This window comes from Loxodonta africana, chromosome 10, assembly GCF_030014295.1.
Source record: "Loxodonta africana isolate mLoxAfr1 chromosome 10, mLoxAfr1.hap2, whole genome shotgun sequence".
Classification (NCBI taxonomy): domain Eukaryota; kingdom Metazoa; phylum Chordata; class Mammalia; order Proboscidea; family Elephantidae; genus Loxodonta; species Loxodonta africana.
This window is the reverse complement of record NC_087351.1, coordinates 43,193,725-43,220,045: the sequence shown is the minus strand read 5'-3', so window position 1 is coordinate 43,220,045 and position 26,321 is coordinate 43,193,725. Positions and strand designations below refer to the sequence as shown.

Sequence of the window (26,321 nt, the reverse complement as noted above, 5' to 3'; positions counted from 1 at the left end):
CTTGATCTATGTACAGGTTCCTCACGAGCATAATTATGTGTTCTGGAATTCCCATTCTTCGCAATGTTATCCATAATTTTTTATGATCCACACAGTCGAATGCCTTTGCACAGTCAATCAAACACAGGTAAATATCTTTCTGGTATTCTCTTTCAGCCAAGCTCCATCTGATATTAGCCTTGGAGGCCCTGTGGGGGTAGTTGTGCTCTGTCCTGTAGGGTTGCTATGAGCTGGAATTGACTTAATGGCAATGGGTTTATTGTAGTTGTAACAAGATAGTGGAATCATTTACTTGGTTGATTTGTTAATAGGAGACTTAAGGGGCAATTACCCAAAAACTATAAAACTAGCTATATGAAGTGCAAATCTGCAATTTCCAAAACAGTGGTTCTTCAAACATACTTAGCAGTTCATCTGATTTCTTAAGGGAACCTGTCTCAAATAGTATCACAAACATTCATTTTTTTAAATCTCAAAGACGAAAAAGTAAGAACACAGCAAAAGTCTCTGGGAGCATCGGTTTCCTTGCCTCACGAAGGAAATTCATTTCTTGATTTTTTAAAAAGAAAGCTATCTTCACGTTTCCAGATAATTACATCCTAAACATCTCCAAGTATGTACTATAAGTAGGCATATTTTATTTTCAGGGCGTATGAAATGTAACTTTGAAGTGACCATAAGCTACCACTCAGTGCTGCTGCTTACTGGGGGTGCCTTTGTGTCTGAATTCATGTTTTCCGGAAGCCTCAGTTTTCTCATCTATACAATGGAGGTAACACTTGATAATACTTCCCAGGGTTCCTGTGAAAGGTTTTCTTTCTGGTGAACTGCAGGGCTGTTTGTCTCCCAGGACCGAAGGGAGGCGCTTTTCTTCACTGGATGGCCACCAGCGCTCAGCTAATCTTTAGCCTAGAATTAACACTTCCATGTGCTAGGAGCGTGGCCAGAGGGGAAGGAGGAGAAGCGCTGGCGGAGTATTGGTCGCCGAGGCCGGAGGCTCACCACGAACAGGTTGGGCCGCAGCCTTGACGTGCAGCCAGGGCTGCCCGGTAAGTATGAACACACGGTGCAAAACAAGCTGAGCGTGCGTGCACGGTGGTGCGCGGAGTGCTGGGAGTGGCCTCCAACTGACAGCCAGACGAAAAGGACGCCAGAGCGGACGACAGGAAAACGGTGGCAAATACCCGAGGGAGCCCAAGGTCCGGGGCCGAGAGCGCCCGGCAGGGGTTGAGACGCGTCCAGCCGCCCGGCGCCCAGGTTGGTGCCCGGGCGCGGTGGGCCGGCCCCTCTCCGCAGCGCCCCAGGTGGCCGCTGGCGGGGTCGCCGCCGGGAAAGCAGATTGGCTCCGCCTCCGCCAGGCTCGGCTGCCCTCGGCAGCTTCCCCCGCCCGGCTGTCGCTCGACCCTCCTCCCTTCCCCCTCCCGGATCGCGATGGACGCGGCCTCCTCCCGCAGCCGCCGGCAGAGCCGCGCGGGCCTCTGAGCCGCAGAGCCTGACGATCCTCGTGCTAGGGACGGACCCTGGCTGGCCGCCGCCTCTGGGGAGAACCTCTCGCTTCTCTGTCATCAGGTCCCCGTGGAGGAAGGGGAGGGACGAGGCGCGGCTTTTCCTGTGCCGCTTGCCCGGCTCGACCTGCGCGGCCTGCGGCTTCCTGGGAACTCGAGGGCCGCGGCCGGGCCTGACTCTGCCCCGCGGCCTGCCTGGAGCTGGACCGGAGTGGTCTGGGACTACAAGCCTGGGTAAGAGCCTGCGGGAAGGGGAGGCGGCAGCGCCTCGGGCCGTCGGAAGTGCCGGGCCTGGGGGCCGACATCCGGTTCGCCCGGCGGTGGGTCGGGAGCGAGACCTCCTTGCCGGGTGAGGCCGGCGGGGTTGCTCCTGTTCCCCTGCTTAGCCCCTTTGTTCCCCTCCCCCCGGCGCTGCCGCGGCGGGGCCCAGCTTACACACCGAAGCCAGAGCCCAAGGCAGGCCCCCCTTTGCCCTTGAGAAGGCTTCGGCGCCCGGCGGGGGCGAGGGATGTCCCGCCGGGCCTCGGAGTTCCGGACGCCGCTCCCGGGAGACCCGCCGCTTAGCCCAGCCCGACAGGCTCCTCTCGGGCACCGAGGCTTGCTGCTTCTCCTTCAGAACTTCCCCCTTCTCCTAGACAGAGGTGGCTAACTTAGCGGGTCTGGTGCTGGGAAACTGGAGGGCGGTGCTAGCGCCGCTTGGCACGGGCTTGGCCGGGCCCGGGATGTTGGGGTAACCCGGTTCGTCGCCGCCGTTGGGTGCCCACTGGGACCCGCCGCTGGATTCACACACCTGCAGTTGGGTGACGTGGGACCCAAAGCCGTCCTCCGGCCAGTTCGGGCGCTTACGAAGAGCTTTTGTGATGACTTGCCTATTGGGGTTGCTTCTCTGTTTTGTGTTACTGTATTATTATTTTTAACCAACTACCCATCCTGTGGGGGTGGGGGAAAGAGGGCAGTAGAGTGGCCTATAGTATTCTGATCCGTAACCTGTAAGTCCATTGCATTACTTTTAGCATTTCTCGTTAAAGTTTTTAGAATAGTTGTCAAGACTGCCAAAATTCCTAAACCAAGTCTTTGTTTATATATAGGTTATCTCATTATCGTTTGTATTTGGAGATCTTTAGAAAAGGAGTCAGTAAATTGGGAAGTCAGCAGAATTTGTAAAAGGAGAAAATCAATTTGGGAGGGATCCTACTGCTTAGAATCTACTCAAAATTGGATCTGACCTTTATCTGAAGATCAGTTTTGAGTAGGGGAGGGCCGAAGAAGTTTGCTGGAAAAAAAAAAGGGGGGGCGGTTTAGTAGGTGTTCTTTGCCTTTTTGGCACAGACATTAGTGATAGCAGTAGTGGGAAACGAAGCCTGTTTGACTGTCTTTGACAAAGACAGCTCAGTTTCTAGTTAAGCAGCAACCTAATCAGCTTATACTGTTGTGCAAAACCGGTTTTTATTTAGTATGATATCCCAGTGTTAAATCCCAGCAATAAGGGAAGTTGAGAAACGGCACTAGCACTCTGTCCAAACATACTTGTGAGTCTTTTCCTAGGAGGACAACATGAAAATTTGGCTCTAGCCGATGTAAAAGAAAGTTTTTAAACCCAAGCTGACATTTAAAGGGCCTTTTTTCCTTTTTTTTTAATTTAAGCAAAGAGGCTTTTAAAAAACCATGGCAGATGTGGATCCGGATACATTGCTGGAATGGCTACAGATGGGACAGGGAGATGAAAGGGACATGCAACTAATAGCCCTTGAACAGCTATGCATGCTGCTTTTGATGTCTGACAACGTGGATCGTTGTTTTGAAACGTAAGTACATCCCTTCATCATCTTTCTTTGGGGTTGCTGCAGTGACATCTGTTTTCAGCCATTTGTTGACTTCAGTTTGTTTAGAAATTTCTCTAGTGAATTTTTGAGCTGTTGCCTTTTTAAAAGTTCCTACAGAATTTTCCATTTACGCTTTTCTGAGAAATAGAATTGGTAGATGAAGTAACTCCAGTGACTGTAATGGTGATGACACAAATATAGTTTTGTTGAGTGGATTGGTAATTAGTAGGAAATACTAATTTTAACCTATAGCTTGGTTGATGCATTTTCAAAATATGTTATTAAAGCTGGGTAAAATGCAGATATTTATCTTCTTTAAAGGTATCTATTTCTGTACTGTGAAATTGACTTACAGAATAACATAGATGATAATGAGCATATGTTTTGAACTGCCCAGTCCTTCGTTGGTATTAGGTCATATGACATTGTACTTTTGTTAAAGCAAGCCATTTGTAATTTTCAGTTTGGAGGGTATAAATGGAGCGTTACTCACTTAGCATACTTTTCTGGAATAGTAGAGACTGATTTTGAAGTTTGGAGAGTGAAAGCAGTTTTCCTCAGATGTTATAATGCAGGATTTGTGCAAAAAAGAGAATACTAGGTAGGCCTTTGAAGCCATGTTTTTCCTCTTATATAAATGATATTTGCCCATCTAGATTAACCATTCTTTTGAATTCTGAACACTTGTTTAGTTTTCACTATTTATTTTTGAACATTTTATTGTGCTTTAGGTGAAGATTTACAAAGCAAGTTAGTTTCCCAATCAATAATTTATATACAGATTGTTCCAGTACATTGGTTGCAATATGTCAGCACTCTCACCGTTACCACCCTGAGTTCACCATTTCCATTCATCTGGTTTTTCTGCCTCTTCCTGCTTTTCATCTTTGTTTTTGGGCAGATGTTGTCCTTTTGGTCTCATATAGATGATTGTTCTAAGGAACACTTTCCTCACGGGTGTTATTGTTTGTAGCCTATTTGTAGGCCTGGCGGCGCAGTAATAAAGAGCTATAGCTAGCTACAACTGCAAACCCCAAAAATTGGCAGTTCGGATCCACCGTTGCTCTTTGGAAACCCTGTGGGGCATTTCTACTCTGTCTGGTAGGGTTGTTATGGGTTGAAATTGACTCAACGGGAATGGGTTTTGGTTTATTTATTTATTTTTTTGTCTATTATTTGGGTGAAAAGTTATCCCTGGGAGTGGCTTCAGCTCCAAGTTAGAAGGGTGTTTAAGGGCCATAGTCTTGGGGGTTCCTCCAGTTTCTGTTGGACCAGTAAGTCTGGTCTTCTTATGAAATTTTTTGTTCTACATTTTTTTCCTCACTTTGACTGAGACCTTCTATTGTGATCCCAGTCACAGCGATAGGTAGGAGTAGCCAGGCACCACCTCGTTCTTCTGGTCTCAGGCTTGTGGAAGCTGTGGTTCCTGTGGTCTGTAGTCCTTTGACTTTTTTTATAGCTATATTTACAGTTTTGAATTTCAGTAATAAGTAATTGAAAACTAGAGTGTTTCTATATTTTAGTGCTGTTTTGAGGTAATTAGAAAATGTTTGAGATGTTGGCCACAAATTTGATATAATTATCTCAGTTTCTTTGAGGTGGGAATAAAGGCTGTATTGTTCACTAAATTGACAAGGTATTTCCAGTTGTTTTCATTTTTGGTTGTTTAATAATCCTTGGTTGTCAGTCCAGTTAGAACAGTGCTATTATGATAAAGGAGTACATGGGTGGTACACACAGTTAATCTGCTAGACTGCTAACTGGAAGGTTGGAGGTTTGAGTCTACCTAGAGGCACCTTGGAAGAAAGTCCTGGTGATTGACTTTAGAAAAACCAGCTGTTGAAAACCCTGTAGAGCGCAGTTCTGCTCTGACACAGGGGTCACCATGAGTCAGAACTGACTTGTTCACAACTGGTTATGACAAATGGTTTGTTATAATAAAAAATTCTTGGTGAGGAGTGAGCTTTTTGGATCACGTAGACACATGAGACTATGTGGGCAGCTCCTGTCTGGAGGGGAGACAAGAGGTCAGAGGGGGTCAGAAGCTGGACGAATGGACACGAAAATAGAGAGTGGAGGGAAGGAGTGTGCTGTCTCATTAGGGGGACAGCAACTAGGCGTATATAGCAAGGCGTATATAAATTTTTGTATGAGAGACTGACTTGATTGTAAACTTTGACTTAAACTACAATAAAAAAAAAAAAATTCTTATAAACACCATCAGCTATTGGCCCATTTATTTCAACTGGTTTTTGTTATTGACAAACTGAATACTTAAAAAAATTTAGGCCCTCCATTGACACTTATTTTAGGAGGATTTGTAGGAAAGTGAGTAGATTTTGGCATATTCATAGATTTCATTAGAAGGTCTTCATTAACCTGAGAATTACTTGCGACATTTTTAAAAATTAAATCCTGTTTGCCAGTTAAATCAACTATCATTTCATATTTCCTGTTTAGTATTTGCATGTACTAGAAGTATTTGTAAAGAGTTGCCATATTAAAACAATTTCAAAGGAATTTTTTTAAATGTAAAATTCATCCTTGTATAAAATCCTACTATCCAGAGGAAGACTCCCAATGAGATGGAATGACACAGTGGCTGCAACAATGGCCTCAAGCATAACAACGATTGTGAGGCTGGCACAGGACCGGGCAGTGTTTTGTTCTGTTCTACATAGGATCGGAACCAACTCGATGGCACGGAAGAACATTATCCTAACATAGCAACTGTGTTGTTTTTTCCATGTTTTCTTCTAATTTTTATTCATATCGAGTGTAATATAATACTAAGAAAGGTGAAATTAAAGTCAGATGCTGTTTGTTGCGGGTAGAAGAGTACTTCAAATTGAAATGGCGTCAGAGACTTTGGTTCAGATTCTTGATCGGCCATATGTTATTTAGTCTTGGAAAGCCTTACTTCTTCCTTTGTAAAATGACAGTAACCTTTTTTTCAATGGATTCCTTGTGAGGATTAAAGGAGAGAATGTATGCGAATAGTGTTTTGAGTAAAGTGGGCTACCCATTGATATCATTAGTATTAAATACCTAATTTTGAATTTTATTTTGGGACTTTATTTCATTAAATAGTGATTGATTTTGGAGGGTCTTTTTAGATTCTTTCAGTCAATAGGTAAGTCAGGTGGAAAACAAGATGATGTTCATATTAGCAATTTATTTTCATAAGGTAAAAATAGCAAATAATCTGCAGTTATGTGGAATAAAGCAAAAGAAGTCCATACTGTCAGATATATTTTTGCCTGATCAGCTTGTATTAATAGTTGTATGTGTGTTTAGTTTGGAAAGACAGGTGGTGTGGTAGTGGCCTTTGGAATGGGATAGACATAGGTTCAGATACCTACCTTTACTGCTGAATAGTTGTGTGGTAGCTTTTAAAACCCGTTTCTCCACCTTAGCAGGGTTATTGTGAAGATCCAATGGGTAAATCATGTGAAATGCCTAACACAGTTCTTCACATAATAGTTAAGTATTTCTTTTCCTTTAACTTGGTGTTGTACATGGCTCACCATTTTTTTGTGCCAGTTTTAAGGATGTCTTTTGACGTTAAGGAATATACGTTTTCTGTGAAGCTGAATTGCTCCTTATTAATATCTGACCTTACCAGGATAATGTTCGAGAAAGAGTAAAATGGGTTCAAGATTAGTTTCTGCTTTGTGTGTGACATGTCATTGAGCTGTAAAATTTATTATGACTTATTAACTAATGAGCACTTTTACATTCACATCAGAATAGGCGATCAACATATTAATGTTCTAACTAGATAAATCCTGGGCATTTGTAGATTCTGTTCATAAATCTTCAGATACTATATTGTAAAGGTTATGTCTTGAATCCTAGAAGATTTCCCCATAAGATCTAGAAAATGGAATATTACAGACAGTCCTTTTAGGTACTAGAACACTTTATTTAAAAAAATGTATGTATATTTTTTTTACTTTAACTTCGAAGGCACAAAAGGATATACAGTAAAAAGTAAATCTCCTTCCCTTTCCTGTCTTCTTGCTACTCAGCTCCCCAGAAGCAGCCGCTATTATTTATTTATTTAACATTTTATTGTGATTTAGGTCAAAGTTCACAGATCACATTAGTTTCCCAATCAGCAGTTTATACAGAGCTTGTTTCATGATGTTGGTTGCAAGCCCCTGAATGTGTCAGCACTCTCTCCCAGGGTGTTCCCTGTGCCTGTTCTCCCAGCTTTCCTCCCCTATCCTCCTTGTGAACTTTGCTTTTGGGCAAATGCCGCCCATTAGGTCTCATATAGTTGATTGCTCTGAGGTATACAGTCCTCACTGGTGTTATTGTAGATTTTATAGGCCTGTCTGTTTTATGGCTATAATGTGATCTCTGGGAGTGATTTCCATTCCAAGTTTGAAGAATGTCTGAGGGCCATAGTGTCAGGGTTTCCACCAGCCTCTAACAGACCAGTGAGTCTGGTCTTATTTATGAGTTTGAATCTTGTTCTACATTTCTCTCCCACTCTGCCCATGACCTACTATTGTGGTACCATTATTTTTTAGTGTATTCTCCTACATATATGCCAAGAAAGACTATCTTAAGTCTGGATTCTAAGCCTGTTGAATACAGTGGTAAAAACTCCCCGTTGTATATTTACACTAAAAGATAAAAATACCAAAAACAGTGACACAGCAAGGGAAAGATTAGTTCAGAGGACTAATGGACCACAACTACCACATCCTCCAACAGACTGAGTCCAGCACAACTAGATGGTGCCCACCTCCCACCACTGACTGCTCTGACAGGGATCACAATAGAGGGTCCTGGACAGAACTGGAGAAAAATGTAGAACAAAATTCTAACTCACAAAAAAGACCAGACTCACTGGTCTGACAGAGACTGGAGAAGCCCTGAGAGTGTGGCCACTGGACACCCTTATAGCTCAGTAATGAAGTCACTCCTGAGGTTCACCTTTCAGCCAAAGATTGGACAGGCCCATAAAACAAAACGAGACTAAATGGACGCATCAGGGGCAAGGACAAGAAAGCAGGAAGGGACAGGAAAGCTGGTAACGGGAAACCCACGGTCGAGAAGGGGAGAGTGTTGACATGTCCTGGAGTTGGCAACCAGTATCACAAAACAATATGCACATTAATTATTTAGTCAGAAACTAGTGTGCTCTGTAAACCTTCATCTAAAGTACAATTAAAAAAAAAATTAAGGAAAAACAATGACAAAGATTTTAACCTTTTAAATTGTCTTCCTACTCTGTCAGGTGTTAAAAATTCACTGATGACCAGAATAGTCTTTTAGCACAGGTACTAAATAATCATAGAAATAAAATTGTGGTTACCAACTGTAATAAGTGTCATGAAGTAAAAGTTCAGGGTGCTACGATATCATGTAGCAGGGACATGAACCTGGAGGGGTGAGAATGGTCTGACCTGGTGGTCATGACATGACCTGGAGGGGCAAGAGGAGCCTTCTCTGAGGAAGTGGTTTTCCTAGAGATACAAAGGTGAGTAAGAGTTAGGGAGATAGAGTGTGAGGAGCTAGGGTAGAAGGGTATTCAAAGAGAAGATAATTTGACTTTGAGGTAGGATAACCATGGCATACTTAAGGAACTTGGAGAAAGCCATTGTGCCTGGGGCAAGGAAATGTTGCTGGAGAACTGTACTGAAAAGAATAGGACAAGATCAGGTGAGCCTTACAAGTATGGTGAGTATGGTTTTTGGTTTTATCTTAAGAGTAATAGGAAGACATTGAAGTGTTTTAAAAGAGTGACTGGTGTGATTAAATTTTTCTTTAAAAAATACTATCTGCTCTATAGATTGTAGATTTGGGGGGTGGTGGTGCAGAAAGGACAAATGCTTGTAGACTTGTTAGGTTGTTGCAATAAAAGTAGAAGAAGCAGATTTTAGAGAGATTTAGGAGAGAAAAGATTCAGAACTTGTTAAATGATTGGCTATGAGGTGGTGAGAAACAAGGATTTTGTATGACTTTGAGGTTACAATGGATGATAGAGCCATTCACAGAGAACCCTGGAGGAGGACCATATTTTGAGGGGCTAAGATCATAAGTTTGGTTTTAGACGTGTTGTCTATGAGGTACTTTGAAACATCTCAATGGAGATGTTGAGTAAGCAGTCGTATAAATGGCCTAGAATTTGGAGAGGCCTAGGTCAGAGAAAAATGTTGGCATCATAGGTGTGTGGAGGTTAATTGTAGACATGGGGTGTGATTGAATTCTCCTAGGGTAGCAATCCTCAAACTTTTTGGTCTTAGGACTTCTTTAAAAATCATCGTGGACTCCAAAGGATTTTTGTTTATGTTGGTTATGTTTACTGTTATTTACTGTACTCAAATTGAAACTGAGAAATTAAAAAGGTATTCATTAATTTATTTAAAAATAATAAACCCATTGCGTGTTAATATAAATAATATTTTTCTGAAAAATAACCATGTTTTTCAAAATAAAAATATTGAGTAGAAGAGTGGCATTATTTACATTTTGGCAAATCTCTTTAAAGTCTGCCTTAATAGAAGATAACTGCGTTCTCATATTGGCATATACAGTCTGTTGCATTATGTTGTTTTGATTGAAATGTAAGAAAAAATTCAGTCTCCACAGATTGTAATTGGGAAAGGGAAGAATATTTTAGTAACTTTTTTACATAACTGCGAATATTCTTTGATACCATTCCAAAACTCAGCAGGTGATCGCTTCTTAAGGGTTACATATAATGTGTATTCTAAAGTCATATCAGTGAACTTTTCATACTCTGTTACATTCAGATCCATTAGTCTGTCTTGGACTTTAAATAGATCTTTTACCATTTTGTAAAATCATGCCTTGGTGATGTGGAAAATGTTGGTCTGCCGAGTTGTGCAGCTATTCCAAATGTTGACATATGACGTTCTACAGTATCAAAAACCACATTTGTTAATATTATTATTGATTTTATCAGAAAAGTCTTAGTATTGGGAAGCCATCAAGCTCATGGTGGCAGATCCAAGTTTTCCAAAATTGTAATTTGTCATTTGAAAACTTGATTTTATCATTGGCAACAAATAGTTATTTTTCTGGAAGTGAAACGCTTCCTTCGTTTATTTTTGAGTAAATATTTGTCACATATCCAAGTCTGAATAACCACAGTTTGTCTGACATTATTTCAAGTAAAAATGTTTCAGGAAAAAAAGGGGCTAGTTCAGTTTTTTTAGTTCAGCTCTCAAACAGGTACACAAGTGCTTTTCCTTGATACAGCCATTATTTGGTATATAGTAGAAGTTCTTTATTTACTTCCCATTTCATTGAGTAGGAGAGTAAAAAGATACATATTCAAGGGTTGAGATTTAGTAAAGTTAATAATATTGTTGCTTCATCAAGTTTATTTAGTGAATTGGCTTTTTTTGTGTGTGCCAGTGCTTGTCATTGGACAATACCGTAACTACTAGTACAGTTTAGTGCCGTTGGCTTTGATTTGTGCTAAAGCACCAGCAGGTTTATCCACTATTGCTTTTGTACATGTGAACTCAGGAAAGAAAGTTATTCAAAAACAGAAAGGCCAGTTCTGTTGACTACTGGTGAGAGGTAAAGTAGGGTAAAGACTGAAAGGTGTCCTTTGGATTAAGCAACATTCTCAAGGTCATTGATTTTAATGAGAGCTGAGTGGAATGGTGATGGGAGGGCAGGTTTGAATGAGTTGAGGAGTGAGTGAGGCTTGAAGAAATGGAAAGAGAAGTGTGGGAAACTTAAGAAGTTGGAATGGAAAGAAGATATGGTCCCTTTTCTTTTAAAAGTCAAAGAGATAGGAGAGAGACTAGATAATTCATAATGTAAGAATTCTTAGAAACTTGGAGAGAATCAGTTCTAGCTTAGAGCAGTGCCCCTTAAATGTTAGTGTGTATAATGTAGCTTATCTGGGATCAACTGATTCAATTGGTTTGGATTGGAGCCTGATATTTTGCATTCCTAACATACTCCCAAGGAGTCCTGGGTGGCACAAATGGCTATGTGCTCAACTGCTAACTAAAAGGTCATCTGTTCAAACCCTACCCAGAGATGCCTTGTAAGAAAGCCTTGGCGATCTCCTTCCAAAAGATTACAGCCTGGAAAACCCTATGGAACACAGTTCTACTCTGACACACATGGGGTTGCCATGAGTTGGAATCGACTGGATGGCAACCGATAATATGCGCCAAAATAATATTGAAGCTATTGGTCAGAGAATCCCCCTTTGAGTTTTATGTAGGAAGAGGTATACTGCTTTGTTGTAGCACAGGGAAGGTGGAGGGGTCAGATGCAGATGTTTTAGGTTTAATGGTAAAAAGACTAAGAGACTTGGGGGACATCTCTATCAACTGGCATGACATAGTTTATAAAGACAAAGTTCTGCATCTTACTTGGTGAGTAGTATCTGGCGTCTAAGATACAACTGTTGGTCTCTTACTGCTCAGAGCAAAGGAGAATTAAGAAAACCAAAGACCCAAGGGAGCAATTAGTCTGAAGGACTAATGGACCACATGAACCACAGCCTACATGACCCCGAGACCAGAAGAACTAGATGGTGCATGGCTCTGACTGGGATCACAACAAAGGATCCTGGACAGACTGGGAGAAAAATTACAGAATGAAAAATCAAATTCACAGAAAAGACTAGACTTACTGGTCTGACAAACTGGAGGAGCTCCTGAAACTAATGGCCGCAAGACACCTTTCTGAACTGGAGCTGAAGCCATTCCCAGAGACCATCCTGCAGCCAAACCATAAACAGGCCCATAAAATAAATAATAACATCCGAGAGAAATGTGCTTTTTAGAATAAGCAATTATACGAGATCAAAAGGGCAACATTTGCCCAAAAGCAAAGATGAGAAGGCAGGAAGGGGTAGCAATTCAGGACGAAAGGAAACGGGGATCCTAGGACGGAAATGGGGGGAGTGCTGGCACCTTGTGGGGAGTGGATCCAGTTTCACGGAACACTTTGTGTACAAACTATCAAATGGGAAACTAACTTGTTTTGTAAACTTGTACCTAATGCACAATAAAGTATTAAAAAACATTCATTTCTATAAAAAAATTAAAAAAGAGGGCCCTATGGAGCATTTCTACTCAAGAGAAACATGGGGCTGCCAGCAACTGATGGTGTTTCTTTTTTTTTTTTTTAACTGAGGTTTTAAGAAAGAATGCCAACTGCCAGTTTTATCATGTCCAAAGAATGAGCTTGAAACGTTCTTTAGCAGCCAGGGGAGAGATTAAAATGTATGGCCATCACTGTGGCCCTCCAGACCTGTTGGAAAACCCAGACATAACTGAGGCGCGATCAGAGCTGCTTTTCACTGCTGCCTATGGGGGTACCCTTATTCTGGGAACCCCAACTCCCATCTAGTCCTGGGGCTCCATTTCAGGGATGCGGTCGACAGAGTTATGAAGAAAACTTCTCTTTGCTGGTAAAGCCGTGGAAGTGACAAGTTTCTGAACTTGTCAATTGAAAATATGAAACTCTAGATCAGGAGTGCCGAGGCTGTGCCCCCCCCCATTGTTGTTGGGTGCTGTTAAGTTGATCCTGACTGACAGTGACCCCATATGACACAGTGGATCTGCCTCTTAGAGCTTTCTAGGTTGAAATCTCTGAAGGAGCAGATCACTTTCTATCTCAGCATCTGTCTCTGGGCCTAGCGGCCCATGAGCAAAATAGGAGGTCTAAGTGTATTTGTAAAACCAAAAAAACCAAACCTGTTGCCATTGAGTGGATCCTGACTCATAGAGACCCTATAGGACAGAGTAGAACTGCTCCACAGGGTTTCTAAGGAGTGCCTGGTGGGTTTGAACTGGTGACCTTTTGGTTAGCAGCCATAGCTCTTAACCACCTATGCCACCAGGGTTTCCAGTGTATTTCTACTGTGGTTGTTTCCCTCAGTGCAAGAGTGTTATGGGCTGAATGTGATCCCAAAAGTTATGTTGAAGCGCTAACCCCAGTGCCTGTGAATATGACCTTGTTCGGAAATAGGGTCTTCGGAGATGTTGTCAGTTAGATTAGCATGAGATCATACTGGAGTAGGGCGGGTCCTCATCCCATCTGAGTGGTGTCCTTATCAAAAAGGAGAAGAGACACAGAGGGAAGACCATGTGAAGGAGGAAGCAGAGATTGGAGTGAGGTGGCCACAAGCCAAGGAATGGCTCGGGCCACCAGAACCTGGAAGAGACAAAGAAGAGACAAAGTGGAGGGCTACCCCGCAGATGCCTTGATTTCAGACTTCTGGTCTCCAGAACTGAGACAGAATAAATAAAATTCCTGCTGTTTTAACAACCAAAAAGTTGGAGGGATTTGCCTGATGATTTCTATTTTCTCCCTGAAGTAGGAGATCAGAAACAATTATAATATATAGGATTGGTTTGGGGAAATGAATATGCTCATATAGTGCTAGTTGTTTCAAAACTGGTCTCCCTGCCTCTAAGTTAACTATTTAGAGTTACAGTCTTAAAATTGATTTGATTGTATCACTCCCTTTTTAAAAAGTCTTTTGGGTTCTTTACATATTGGATAAAATCTAAATGCCCTCAAAGATCCCTCCTCGATGCTTGCACATACACACTGCTACCACTTCACTGTACTTTGAGTCCTCCACTAGACTATGAGCTTATTTTTTTTTCCCAGTGCCATGCGTAGTGCCTGGCGTACAATAGCTAATATCCAGATATTGAATAAATTGAAGAAATTCTATGTAATGGGCCCATTTTCCATTTATACCTAAAATGCCTATAGAAGGCATTTCTGGAGTTCTGAAACTGGGTGGGAGGCATGTAGGAGGAAGAGCATTGTATTTTCCTCTGTAGCAGGAACAGTAATAGAGTCAATATGTAGTTTCCTTACCTCCTTGCATTAATGTCTGTGCCTTTTCAGTATTAATCCCTGATTTCTTCTACCCAGTAGCAGCAGGGAAGTGAAAGTACTTTTGTTGCACCAGCCCTCCTAGCTGACCCTTCTTTGTACAGGAAATGTACATTTATATATCAAATACATATAATCTTAAAATGTTAAAGAAATGACTTGCTGTAAACAGATAGCAGTGGTGTCTGTGCTGCTTGTGAGCAGACAGCAGAGAGAAGTGCTGGAAGATGAGAAACATTGTTTATTAAGGTTTTTAACCTGGGCGCTAGGAGTCCATAGATGAGCTTCTCCTCACTCCAGTTCCTCCCTGGGAACCTGTTCTCTGTCCCTACAGTTCACACTTTTCCAGAACGTCATATAAATGAGCTTTTGAGTCTGACTTCTTTCACTTAGCATATTGCATTTGAGATTCATGTACATGTTCCCTTCTTTTAATTGCTGAGTAGTATTGTATGTATACCATAGTTGGTTTATTCATTCAGTTGTTGAAGGACGTTTGGGTTATTTCCAGTTTTGGTAGTTATGACTAAAACTGCTATAAACATTGGCATCCACATTTTTATGTGAATATGAGTTTTTACTTCTTTTGAAACTCTTGAGAAATAAACCTGACAATACATAAAAGAATGTGTCACTTTTTTTAGTCTTGGGGATTTGGGTGGTGGTTTATGTCATAGTTCAGTTCTCAAAGTCTTAGGTATGTGTCTTAGTTATCTAGTGCTGCTGTAATAGAAATACTACAGATGGGTGGCTTTAACAAACAAAAATTTATTCTCTCATGGTTTAGGAGGCTAGAAGTCTGAATTCAGGGCTCCAGCTCTAGGGGAAAGCTTTCTCTCACTGTCCGCTCTGGTGGAAGGTCCTTATCATTAATCTTCCTCTGGTCTAGAAGCTTCTCAGCACAGGGAGTTCGGGTCCAAAGGGCATGCTCTGCTCCTGGGTCTTCTTGCTTAGTGGTAATGAGGTCTCTTTCCCCCTTGCTCCCTTCTCTCTTTTATATCTCAGAAGAGATTGATTAAAGATACAACCTAATCCTGTAGATTGTGTCCTGCCACATTAACATAACTGCCTCTAATCCTGCCTCATTAACATCATAAGTAATTACATCAGATCACAAAATGGAGGACAACCCACGATACGGGGAGTCATGCCCTACCAAAGTCAACATATATTTTGAGGGGGACACAATTCAGTCCATGACGCTTTGTTTCTTTAACTCTGTTCCTCACATGTGCAGCTTGGAGGTAAGCTTGGGATTTGTGTCAGGGATCCGTATTCTAGGTCTTTCCTCCAAGATTTCCCTCGTATTTTACAGCTCCCAGAAGTCTCTTTTACTGGTTTTCTGATTAGAAAGCCAGGGTTTCTCTTGAAGTTTTAATGTCCCAAGGCCCGCCCGCCCCCCCCCCCCCGCCCATGTGATTTCTGGGACTAGGACTTCCCTCAGGGTGAAAGTGGTGAGAGAGGAGAGGAAAAAAATAACAGGATTCCTCCCACACCCTTTGGACCACGGGGGCTCCTTTTCCCACTTCCTCTGGTCAGGAAGATTGACATTCTGTTGCTGTCTTAGATGGCTGTGCCACTGTGCAGTTTTGCGAGTGGAGCTGGTCTCGGGGCTGGGCTAGAAGAGAAAAATAAAAGGGCATTTTTCTCCACAGTTTCTGGCTCACAGAAGACCCTTTTTTCCTCTCAGAGTTTCTGTCGTATGTTCCTGCTACCTAGTTTTGGGACTTGGCCTATGTAGGGGTCAAAGCTGGGAGAGAAAAGAAGAAAGGAATAAAAAGTTTGAAACTCACTTCCATTAGTTATTTAAGATTTAATTTATCTCCCAGTCCATCTGTTATTCTTTACTTTTCAGAGCTCTCAGGTACTTGCTTTTTGTGTTCTGTGCAGAGTTTTTAGTTATAATCATCAGGAGAGATAAACTGTAATAAACTTACTCCATCTTGACTGGCCCCAAAGTTTAAATTTATTTTTTGGGAGTTACTTAACACGTCTATTTAGGAAACTTGGAAAATAGGAAAGGCTTAAAACCATGTAGTAATAAGCCACTTTAGCCTTTTTCTCTGGTTTCTTCTCTGCATGTTTTTACATGATACACACCGTACTATATGTGGTTTTTTTCCATTTCTCTTATTGAATATTAAGATAATTTTTGTATCATTATAAATTCATAGTAAGCAGTTTTTTAAAAAATGACTGCATAATCTATTGTATGGATGTCATAATTTATTTAATCATGCCCTTGTTATTAAATATTGAGTTTATGTTGCTGTGAGCAGCTTTGCACATACTTTTTTAAAATAATATTTTACTGAGTTTTTGGTGAAAATTTGCATAGCAGCTTAGGTTCCTCTTTGACAATTTCCACACAGATTTTTCAGTAACGTTAGTTACATTTATCATCATGTGTCAGCATTCTCTTAATTGTGTTCTATTTGTTCCATTTCCAGTATTCTAGTTTCCCTGCCCCTATCTTCTCGTTTTTGCTTTTGAGTAATTCTGACCTTCTGGCCTCATACAGATGGTTCTTAATTAGTACACTGATCTTACGGTTAATATCCTTCATTTGTGTGCCACTCTCCTGTTTCTCTAATAGGTCATCTCGGGATAAACTTGGTTCTAGGTTTAAAGAGCTTCTCAGGGTGATAGTCTCAGGGAGTCCTCTGTTCTCCACTATTCCAGTTTGTCTGGCTTTTTAAATTTTTTAAGTATTTGAATTCTCCACATTTTTTCTCATTCTCTCTGGGACCATCTATTGTGACCCCAGTCAGAACAGTCAGTAGTGGTAGCCAGGCACCATCTAGTTCTTCTGGTTTCAGAGTAGATGAGGTCATGGCTCCTGGAGACTTGTTTCTTCTTTTACACATACATTTTGCCTGCTAACTTTTGTTTTTTTTAACTGCTGACTTCAAAATTGCATGTAAGAGGAAGTTTGAAATAATAATACTCCGTCTTTCTTAGAGGTCTTACCAAATATGTCTGTGTGTAATTAATTTCTCAAAACTAATCTCAAAATGTTAACTCTTTTCGTAGAGGCCAATGTGGTAGTTTTATATTCTGCATCTGCCTCAAGTACACGTTCTTTATGAAGAAGAAATGAAGTCAAGTGTAAATGATTGATTTTATTTTTGGATTTATTTATGTCTTCTGCTATTTCAAACAAAGACTCTCTATATCCAGAAATACATATACTATGTGTAGTGAAGCAACTTTAGATATTAAAAAAATTTTTTCTTGGTTGAGTTTTGAATATTATGTGTTTAATTTTTAAAAATTGTTAATTCTGTCACAGCCAAATTTGGTGATATAAATTTAATAAATATTTGTCAATTTGGCAGAAATTAAAAGGTAATAACATTCTACATGTGCTAGGAATGGGGTAATAGATACTGCAGTGTGCTTCTGGGAGAATCATATACTCTGGTATAACCTCTTTAGAAGTCCGTTTGGTAATCTCTGTCAAACTAAAAATGTACACAGCAACACTCCTGAGAATCTTTCCCTCATAAATATCAATACAGGTGTGCAAAGATACACTTAAAAGATTGTTCACTACGGTACTGCTTCAAATAGTAAAAAACTGGAAACTACCTAAATGGTTAATAATGTATGGCTATTTATTATATTGAATATTATGTAGACATTAGAAAGATTGAGCTAGATCTGTACATATTACCTTGGAAAGGTGGTCAAAATATATAAATAGAGGAAATAAATCACAGGACAGTATTTATAGTATGATTCTACTTGCAAATAACAAAAACATGAAATACTAATATGTATAAAAATGGGAGGAATATTCCATCAGTCTTTATTTTTTCAAATTTTTATTTCTTTAATATTTTATTGTGTTTCAAGTAAACATTTACACAGCACATTAGGTTCCCCTTTAACAATTTTTATACAAATTGTTCCTTGACGTTGGTTACAATTTTCATAATGCGTCAGCATTGTCATTATTTCCGTTCTGTTTGTTCCGTTTCCATTGATGTAGCTTCCCTTCCCCTCCTTGCCTTCTCATCTTTGCTTTTGGGTAAATGTTGACCGTTTTGTCTCATATAGTTGATTAAGGGAGCACATTACTCATGGGTGATAGTGTTTATTTTATAAGCCAATCTATTATTTGGCTGAAAGGTGACCTCCAGGAGTAGCTTTAGTGCCAAGTTCAAAGGGCATTTTAGGGTGATAGTCTGGGAGGTTCTTCTAGTTTCTATCAGTCAAGTAGGTCTGGCCTTTTTAAGGAGTTTGAGCTTTGTTCTACATTTTTCTCCCATTGTACCCAGGACCTTCTATTGTGTCCCAGGTCAGAACAGTTGTAGTGGTAGCCGAGTACCATCTAGTTCTTCTGGTATCAGGTTAAAAGAGGCCATTGTTCATTTGGGCTGTTAGTCCTGTGGACTGGTTTCTTGTTTGAGTCTTTGGTTTTCATCAGTCTTTAGATAGCATTATCTCAAGTTGGAATTATAGGGACCTTCACTTTATACAGTATGTATTTGTATAATATTTTTATTTTATATAACTTGGTATTGCTTTTTGTACTCAGAAAGCTAAAACATAGTCGAGATTCATCAATGGGTTCATCCTGTTTTGAAACCTGATCTTTTCTCTTTGGCTCTGATTTCCAGCTACACAAAAATACTTGCAGGTCATTTATGTAAATTACCTATTGCTGGTTCACAAATCACCCCAAAGTTACTGGTATGAAACAACAACCATTATGTTAACAGATTTCTGGATTATTAACTTGTAAAGACTAGAGTGGGATGGCTTTCTCTGTTCCGTGATATTTGGGATCTCTCAGCTGGGAAGTCTTAAAAGCAGGGGAGGACTTAAAAACCGGGCACTAGAGTCATCTGATGATTTGTTCTCCCACATGCAGCTGATACTAGCTTTTAGTTGGGACCTTGCCTGAGTTTGTTAGCTGGAACATTTGTATGTGGGCTCTGTGTGTTTTCTTGAGCTTCCTCACAGCATGGTGGCTATGTTCTAGGTGCAAGAGTCCCAAGAGAATCAGGCAGAAGCTGTATCTTTTATTGACCTAGCTTCAGAAGTCACACAGCAGTCATTTCCACTGTAATTACAAACCTGCCCAGACTGATATGGAGGGAACATAAACCCTCTGAATGGGATGAGTAGCAAAGTTACATGGTGAAAAAGAATATGTGGGATGGGAGATAATGTCATAGACATCTTTGGAAAATACAATCTGCCGTATCATGTAATTCTCTAAGCCCTCATGCTTTACACATACCGTTCCCCTTCCTAGGATATTTTGTTCTTATTTGTCTCTTTGGCCTACTTTTATCATGTGGTTTATTGAACATCTTTTATATGATGAGTACTGTACTACGTATTTAATACACAGTACCTAGATTTCTTACAATAATTCCCCAAAGTAGAGAATCCTTGATTTAATTCAAACTTTATCCTGTTTTGTGAGGTCTTTTTTTCCCCCAAGTTCCCCGAGTTGAGCTTTACCTCTGAGAACCTTTTATGAACCTCTTTATAGCACTCATTATATTTATTTTTAATTAATTACCTTCCTCCACATTAAACTGAATTTATTGGGGCAGGGATTCTTTTCATATATTCATTCATGAAATATTTGTGTCTAGTAGATAACAATTACTGGGCTTGGTAGTAGGAAAACAAAGTACAGACCCTCCTTTCAAGTAGTTCATGTTTTCATGGCAGATACAGCTAGGTAAGTAGGCAAATATAATACACTTTGATGGATGCTTTTGATAGCTGGGACTCAATGAATGCTCTGAAACCACCCAAGAGGAACATAACTGGGAATGGATAAGTGAGGTTGGCCTAAGGTAGGCTTCACAGAGAATGTGCCTTCTCATTGGCATCTTCCCAACATTTTTCTTAAATGGAATTAAAAAAATATATATATGTTGGGTTTTTGGTGAAAGTTTACATAGCAAATTACGTTCCTGTTTAATAATTTCTATACGTATTGTTCAGTGACTTTGGTTACATTTTCCACTTTGTGTCAATACCTCAGTGTTTGCGTTCTGGTTGTTCCGCTTCCATTAATGCAGCTTCCTGGCCCCCTCCCCACCAACCTTCTTTGCTTTAGGATAAATGTTGACTGTTTGGTGTCATATAGATGATCTTTTTTTTTTTTTTTTTATTTAAAGGAACACAGTACTCACCAGTGATATCATTCATTTTATGATCCAATCTGTTATTTAGCTGAAGGGTGACCTCCAGGAGTAGTTTCAATTCAAAGTTTAAAGGGTGCCTCAGGGCAATAGTCTCAGGGATTCCTTTAGTCTCTACTGATCCAGTAAGTCTGGTCTTTTTTTTTTTTTTTTTTAAAGAATTTTCTCCCATTCTATCTGTTACCATCTATTGTGACCCTGGTCAGAACGGTCGATAGTGGTAGCTGGACATCATCTAATTCTTCTGGTCTCTGGATAGATGGATGAGGCTGCTGCAGTTTGTGTAGGCAGTCTGTCCTATAGACTAGTTTCTTCTTTGTCTTTGGTTTCCTTCTTTCTCTTTTACTCTTGGCAAGTGGAGACCAGTAGTTGTATCTTAGATGGCCGCTGATAAGCTTTTAAGACCCTAGATGCTACTTATCATACCACGATGTAGAACATAAACTTCGTAGACTATATTGTGCCAGTTAATTGAGTTGTTGCATGAGACTGTGGACCCAAATCTTCAAGCCCAGTAAACCAGTTCTGCAAGGTTTTTGGTTATGTCTGGCGGGTATCTATGACTGTGCCCCCTGTGTGTATTTCAGATGTAGTCCCTGACTTATGACATATTCGAGTTTTGATGAGCTACCCTTAAGATTGTCCTTTATTTTATTTTTGTACATCTTATCTTTGTAATATATAATACATACAGTGTTGCAGCATGTAATTTGCTGATGTTATTTTCACGCCAACTCCCAAAGACAAGTAAAGATTGAATTTATAAAGATACTGATAATCAAAGGCAATAATAATGAAAACAAAACAAAACAAAAAAGAAATATTTGTCTTACCTCAGGACCAACTTACAATGGAGTCGTTGAAACAGAACCCCGTTGTAAGTCGGGGACTATCTGTATATCTATGCCTGTTGTTGTTAGGTGCCATTGTGTTGGTTCTGACTTACAGCAACACAGAACAAAACACTGCCTGGATCTGCTGCGCCATCCTCACAGTCGTTGCTATGTTGGAGATCATTGTTGCAGCCACTGTGTCAGTCCGTCTTCTTGAGGGCCTTCCTCTTTTTGCTCACTCTCTACTTTACCAAGTATGATGTCCTTCTCCAGGGACTAATCCCTCCTGAAACATGTCCAAAGTACATGAGACTTAGTCTTGCCATCCTTGCTTCCAAAGAGCACTTGGGCTGTATTTCTTCCAAGACACGTTTGTTCTTCTGGCAGTCCATGGTATATTCAGTATTTTTTACCAACACCATAATTTGAAGGCATCAATTCTTCAGTCTTCCTTATTCATTGTCCAGCTTTTGCATGCATATGAGGTGATTGTAAATATCGTGGCTTGGGGCAGGCACGCCTTAGTCCTTAAAGTGACATCTTTGCTTTTCAGCACTTTAAAGAGGTTTTTGCAGCAGATTTGCTCAGTGCAAAATGTCGTTTGATTTCTTGACTGCTGCTTCCATGGGCATTGATTGTGGATCCAAGTGAGATGAATTCCTTGACAACTTCAGTCTTTTCTCCGTTTATCATGACGTTGCTTGTTGGTCCAGTTGTGAGGATTTTTGTTTTCTTTATGTTGAGGCGTAATCCATATTGAAGGCTGTAGTCTTTGATCTTCATTAGTAAGTGCTTCAAGTCCTCTTTGCTTTCAGCAAGCAAGGTTGTGTCATGCAGGTTGTTAAGGAGAAGGACATCATACTTGGTAGAGAGTGAGCAAAAAAGAGGAAGACCCTCAATGAGATAGACTGACACAGTGGCTGTATCAATGGCCTCCAACATTGGAACGGTTGTGAGAGTGGCGCTGGTCTTCCTCCAAACCTGATGCTCCATTTTTCTTCATATAGCCCAGCTTCTCAGATTATTTGCTCAGCATACAGATTGAATAAATATGGTGAAAGGATACAACCCTGATGCACACCTTTCTTGAATTTAAACTATGCAGTATCCCTTGTGCTGTTTGATCAACTGCCTCTTGGTCTATGTACAGGTTTTGTATGTATACAACTAAGTGTTCTGGAATTCCCATTTTTTGTAATATTATCCATAATTTTTTATTATCCACACAGTTGAATGCCTTTGCATAGTCAGTGAAACACAGATAAACATTTTTCTGATATTCTCTGCTTTCAGCCAAGATCCATCTAACATCAACGATGATATCCCTTGTTCTGTGTTCTCTTTTGAACCTGGCTTGAAATTCTGGCAGTTACCTGTTGATATACTGCTGCAACTGCTTTTGAATGATCTTCAGCATAATTTTACTTCTTTGTGATATTAATGATATTGTTCAATAATTTTTGCTTTCTGTTGGATCACCTTTCTTTGGAATGGGACAGATATGGATCTCTTCCCGTTGGTGACCAGGTAGCTCTTTTCCACATTTCTTGGCATAGACAAGTGAGCACTTCAGCGCTGCATCTGTTTACTGAAACATCTCAATTGGTATTCCATCCGTTCCTGGAGCTTTGTTTTCCACCAGTGCCTTCAGTGCAGCTTGGACATCTTCCTTCAGTGCCATCTGTTCTTGATCATATGCTGCCTCTTGAAATAGTTGAACATCAACTATTCTTTTTAGTACAGTGACTCTCTGTATTCCTTCCATCTTCTTTTGATGCTTCCTGTACCATTTAGTATTTTGCCCGTAGAGTCCTTCAGAATTGCAACCCAAGCTTTGAATTTTTTCTTTAAAGTTCTTTCAGCTTGAGAAATGTTGAGCCTGTTCTTCCTTTTTGGTTTTTTAACTCCAGGTCTTAGCATGTTTCATTATAATACTTTATTTGGTTTTCTCTAGCTGCCCTTTGAAGCCTCCTGTTCAACTCTTTTACTTCATTATTTCCTCCTTTTGCTTTAGCTACTACATTTAAGAGCAAGTTTAGTCTCTTCTGGCATTCATTTTGGTCTTTTCTTCCTTTCTTGTCTTTTTAATGAGCTTTTGCTTTCTTTGTGTATGATGTCCTTGGTGTCATCCCACAACTCACGTGGTCTTCGGTCATTAGTGATTGATGTGTCAAATCTGTTCTTGAGGTAGTCTAAATTGAGGTGAGATATACTCAAGGTTGTGTTTTGGTTCTTGTGCACTCGTTTTAATTTTCTTCAGCTTCAGCTTTACCTTGCATATGAGCAATTGATGGTTTGTTCTGTCGTCAGCACTTGGCCTTGTCCTGACTGATATTGAGCTTTTCTGTTGAGTCTTTCCACAGTTGTACTCAATTTGATTCCCATGTTTTCCCTCTGGTGAGGTCCACGTGTATAGTTGCCCTTTGTGTTGTTGACAGAAGGTATTTATAATCAATGTTGGTCTTGCGAAACTCTATCGTGCGATATCCTGCATCATTTCTTTCACCGAAACCACATTTTCCAACTACCAGTCCTTGTTCGTTTCCACCTTTCTCATTCCAATCACCAGTAATTATCATTGTGATTTCATGTTTGATCAATTTCAGACTGTAGAATTTGATAAAAATCTTCAGTTTGTTCATCTTTGGCATTAGGGGTTGGTGTGTAAATTTTAATAGTTGTATTATCTGATCTTCCTTGTAGGCATGTGAATAGTATCCTATCATTGACAGTGTTTTAATTCAGGATAGACCTTGAAACGGTCTTTTTGACAATGAATGTGATGCCACTCCTCTTCAATTTGTCGTTCCTGGCATGGTAGACCATTTGACTGTCTGATTCAGAATGGCCAGTACCAGCCCTTTTCAGCTCACTAATGCCAAGGATATCCATCTTTATGCATTACATTTCATATTTGGCAGTTCTAGTTTTCCTTGATTCGTACTTCATACATTCCATGTTCTGATCGTTAATGAATGTTAGCAGCTGTTTCTTCTCATTTTGAGTCATGCCTACTGATACTATATATGCACAAGTGTATACACACATACAGCTTGCTGTACACACATGTGAACATATATCTACCTATGTAACCACTCACCAATTTAATTTTTTTAATGGCCTTGAAATAGGAAATAGAAGTAGGAATGGAAAAACAAAAAAAGGAGAAGGGGATAATAGCATTACTGGTGAGGGAATAACATGTATAAGGGCATGAGGATCTGAAAACTTAGAATGGGTTGGGATTTATAAGTAATTCTTATGTTTGCTAAGGCAGGAATGAGGTGTTTTCTGTGTCAGCGGGTGAAGAAGGGCAATGAATGAGGCTGAGCACAGGCCAGATCATGAAGGGCCTTGTATGTAATCCTGATGAATTTGGATTTTATCCTCAAGGTAGTGGGGTTAATGAAGGATTAAGCAGATTGTGATGTTATCAGATTTATGTTTTAGAAAAATAACTTTGATAGAGTAGTGACTGGACGGGAGAGTCTAGTGAGAGAGTAGTTAGGAAGCTGTTGTAGTAATCTAGGAAAGAAATGAAATCTAGAAAAGAAAGGTCAGAATTCAGAGGGAGGGGCAGAAACTAAACAGATTTAGAGGTAAAACCAACAAGGTGTTGGATTTTGTGTTTTAGAAAAGGGGGTTACAGAAGAGTTTTACGATTTTTGCTTTAGTGACTAGGTTGATGGTAGGTTTGAAAATATGAGCGGAGGTATGGCTTTTGGTAGGGAAGCTGTATTCAGTTTTAGGCTAATATTTGGATTGTGATTGAAGGTTCCTGAAATGCCTCCAGGTAGTGATGGATGAGTGAGGGAGGCAATTGGCTCTGCAGTTCTGGGATTTAGGAGAGGAACTTAGACTACAATCTAGGATTAGCATTTTGTTTTACTGTGGGAAATGAGACAGGAAGATGCAAGTGGATTCATTTATTTTGTGTAGTGGGAGGATGTGGGACCTGGTGGGGGAGAGTCAGAGTTGGGGGAAGAGCATTTTAGGCAAAGGGAACAGCACACGCATTGGCATCCTATATTTATTTCTTGATCCATCTATATTGAAAACCATGTGTTTATATCAATACCTTCAATTCCATCTTAATAACAGAGGGTTCGTTCTAGTTTTCTCCCTTTCTAGATTTATAACTTCCTTCTCCTACGTTGAGAAACCTGGCATTCATTATCTTTGATGCATTTATATATTTGATCAGTTCCACTGAACGTAATCAGCTGCTCGTCTCTGGGCCACCTCCTTGCACAGATGCCCTGCTTATGCTCTGAAACCCTACACTAGACTATTTCCCTCTTCCTGGTAGATGCCCACCTCACCCTGTTTGGCCTAAGGTGCTCTTTCAGTAGTTGGAGTACGAGTTTGAAGCTTGCTTAGAGTAAGGTTGTAAAGAGGAGGTAGAGAGAAATGGACATATTTAGGATATATTTTAAGGGAAAATTGGTGGCATTTAACTGATAGATTGGATGTGTAATATGAGGAATATGGGAAAAAGCAAGGATGATTACCAGGTTTCTGGCTTTCTAGATGGTTGTGAGTTTATAAGATGATGATTTGGGAGATGGGGCACAGAACAGGAGTTTTGTTTTAAATGGTTCTTTTAAGTTGCCTGTGGTAACCAAGTAGAGATAGTGATAATGAGTTGGTCTGTGGTGGAGATAAAATTATCTGCAGACACAGGGTTTCTTTGGAAACGGTACTCGGAAATTCCTTAACCAACAACTGCAGAGCCAGTTTTAAGGCCTTATAATATGTTTATATTACATTGTAATGTATTTTCTAATAAATTTTGTAATTTACTTTTTAGTTCAGAGCAAATACTATTAACTTACATTTTAATTGAGGAATATTGTTAGGAATAATAGTGGTTTTTTAGAAGTATTTTAAAAATACTTTTTAAAGAAAAGGTCTTTAGAATTGTGTGAAAATGATGTCTACTTTCATGTGTAGAGCCATTTAAAACTTCGTTATTTTAAGAATTCTATTGAGTTACAAGTTGCCTAGTGATGATACAGAATTATGGAAATATTCCTTGAATTACAAGTCACTTCCATTGACTCAAGCAGAAAATCTATTTTCTGCAGACAACTATCTGTTTGAGTTACATTGTTCAACACC

General features: G+C 40.1%; 1 protein-coding gene across 4 annotated transcripts in view; it reads left to right on the top strand.

Moving 5' to 3' along the window:
• Positions 1–1,625: 1,625 nt before the first annotated feature.
• HECTD1 (HECT domain E3 ubiquitin protein ligase 1) overlaps positions 1,626–26,321 on the top strand; it is a 96,419-nt gene continuing 71,723 nt past the window's right edge. For all 4 annotated transcript variants that reach the window (XM_010588571.3, XM_023546072.2, XM_010588572.3 and 1 more), the window contains exons 1-2: positions 1,626–1,739; positions 3,150–3,310. In XM_010588571.3, the coding sequence (XP_010586873.1) occupies positions 3,171–3,310 (140 nt within the window). In that variant the 5' untranslated portion in view covers positions 1,626–1,739; positions 3,150–3,170. The remainder of the gene's footprint in view (positions 1,740–3,149; positions 3,311–26,321) is intronic.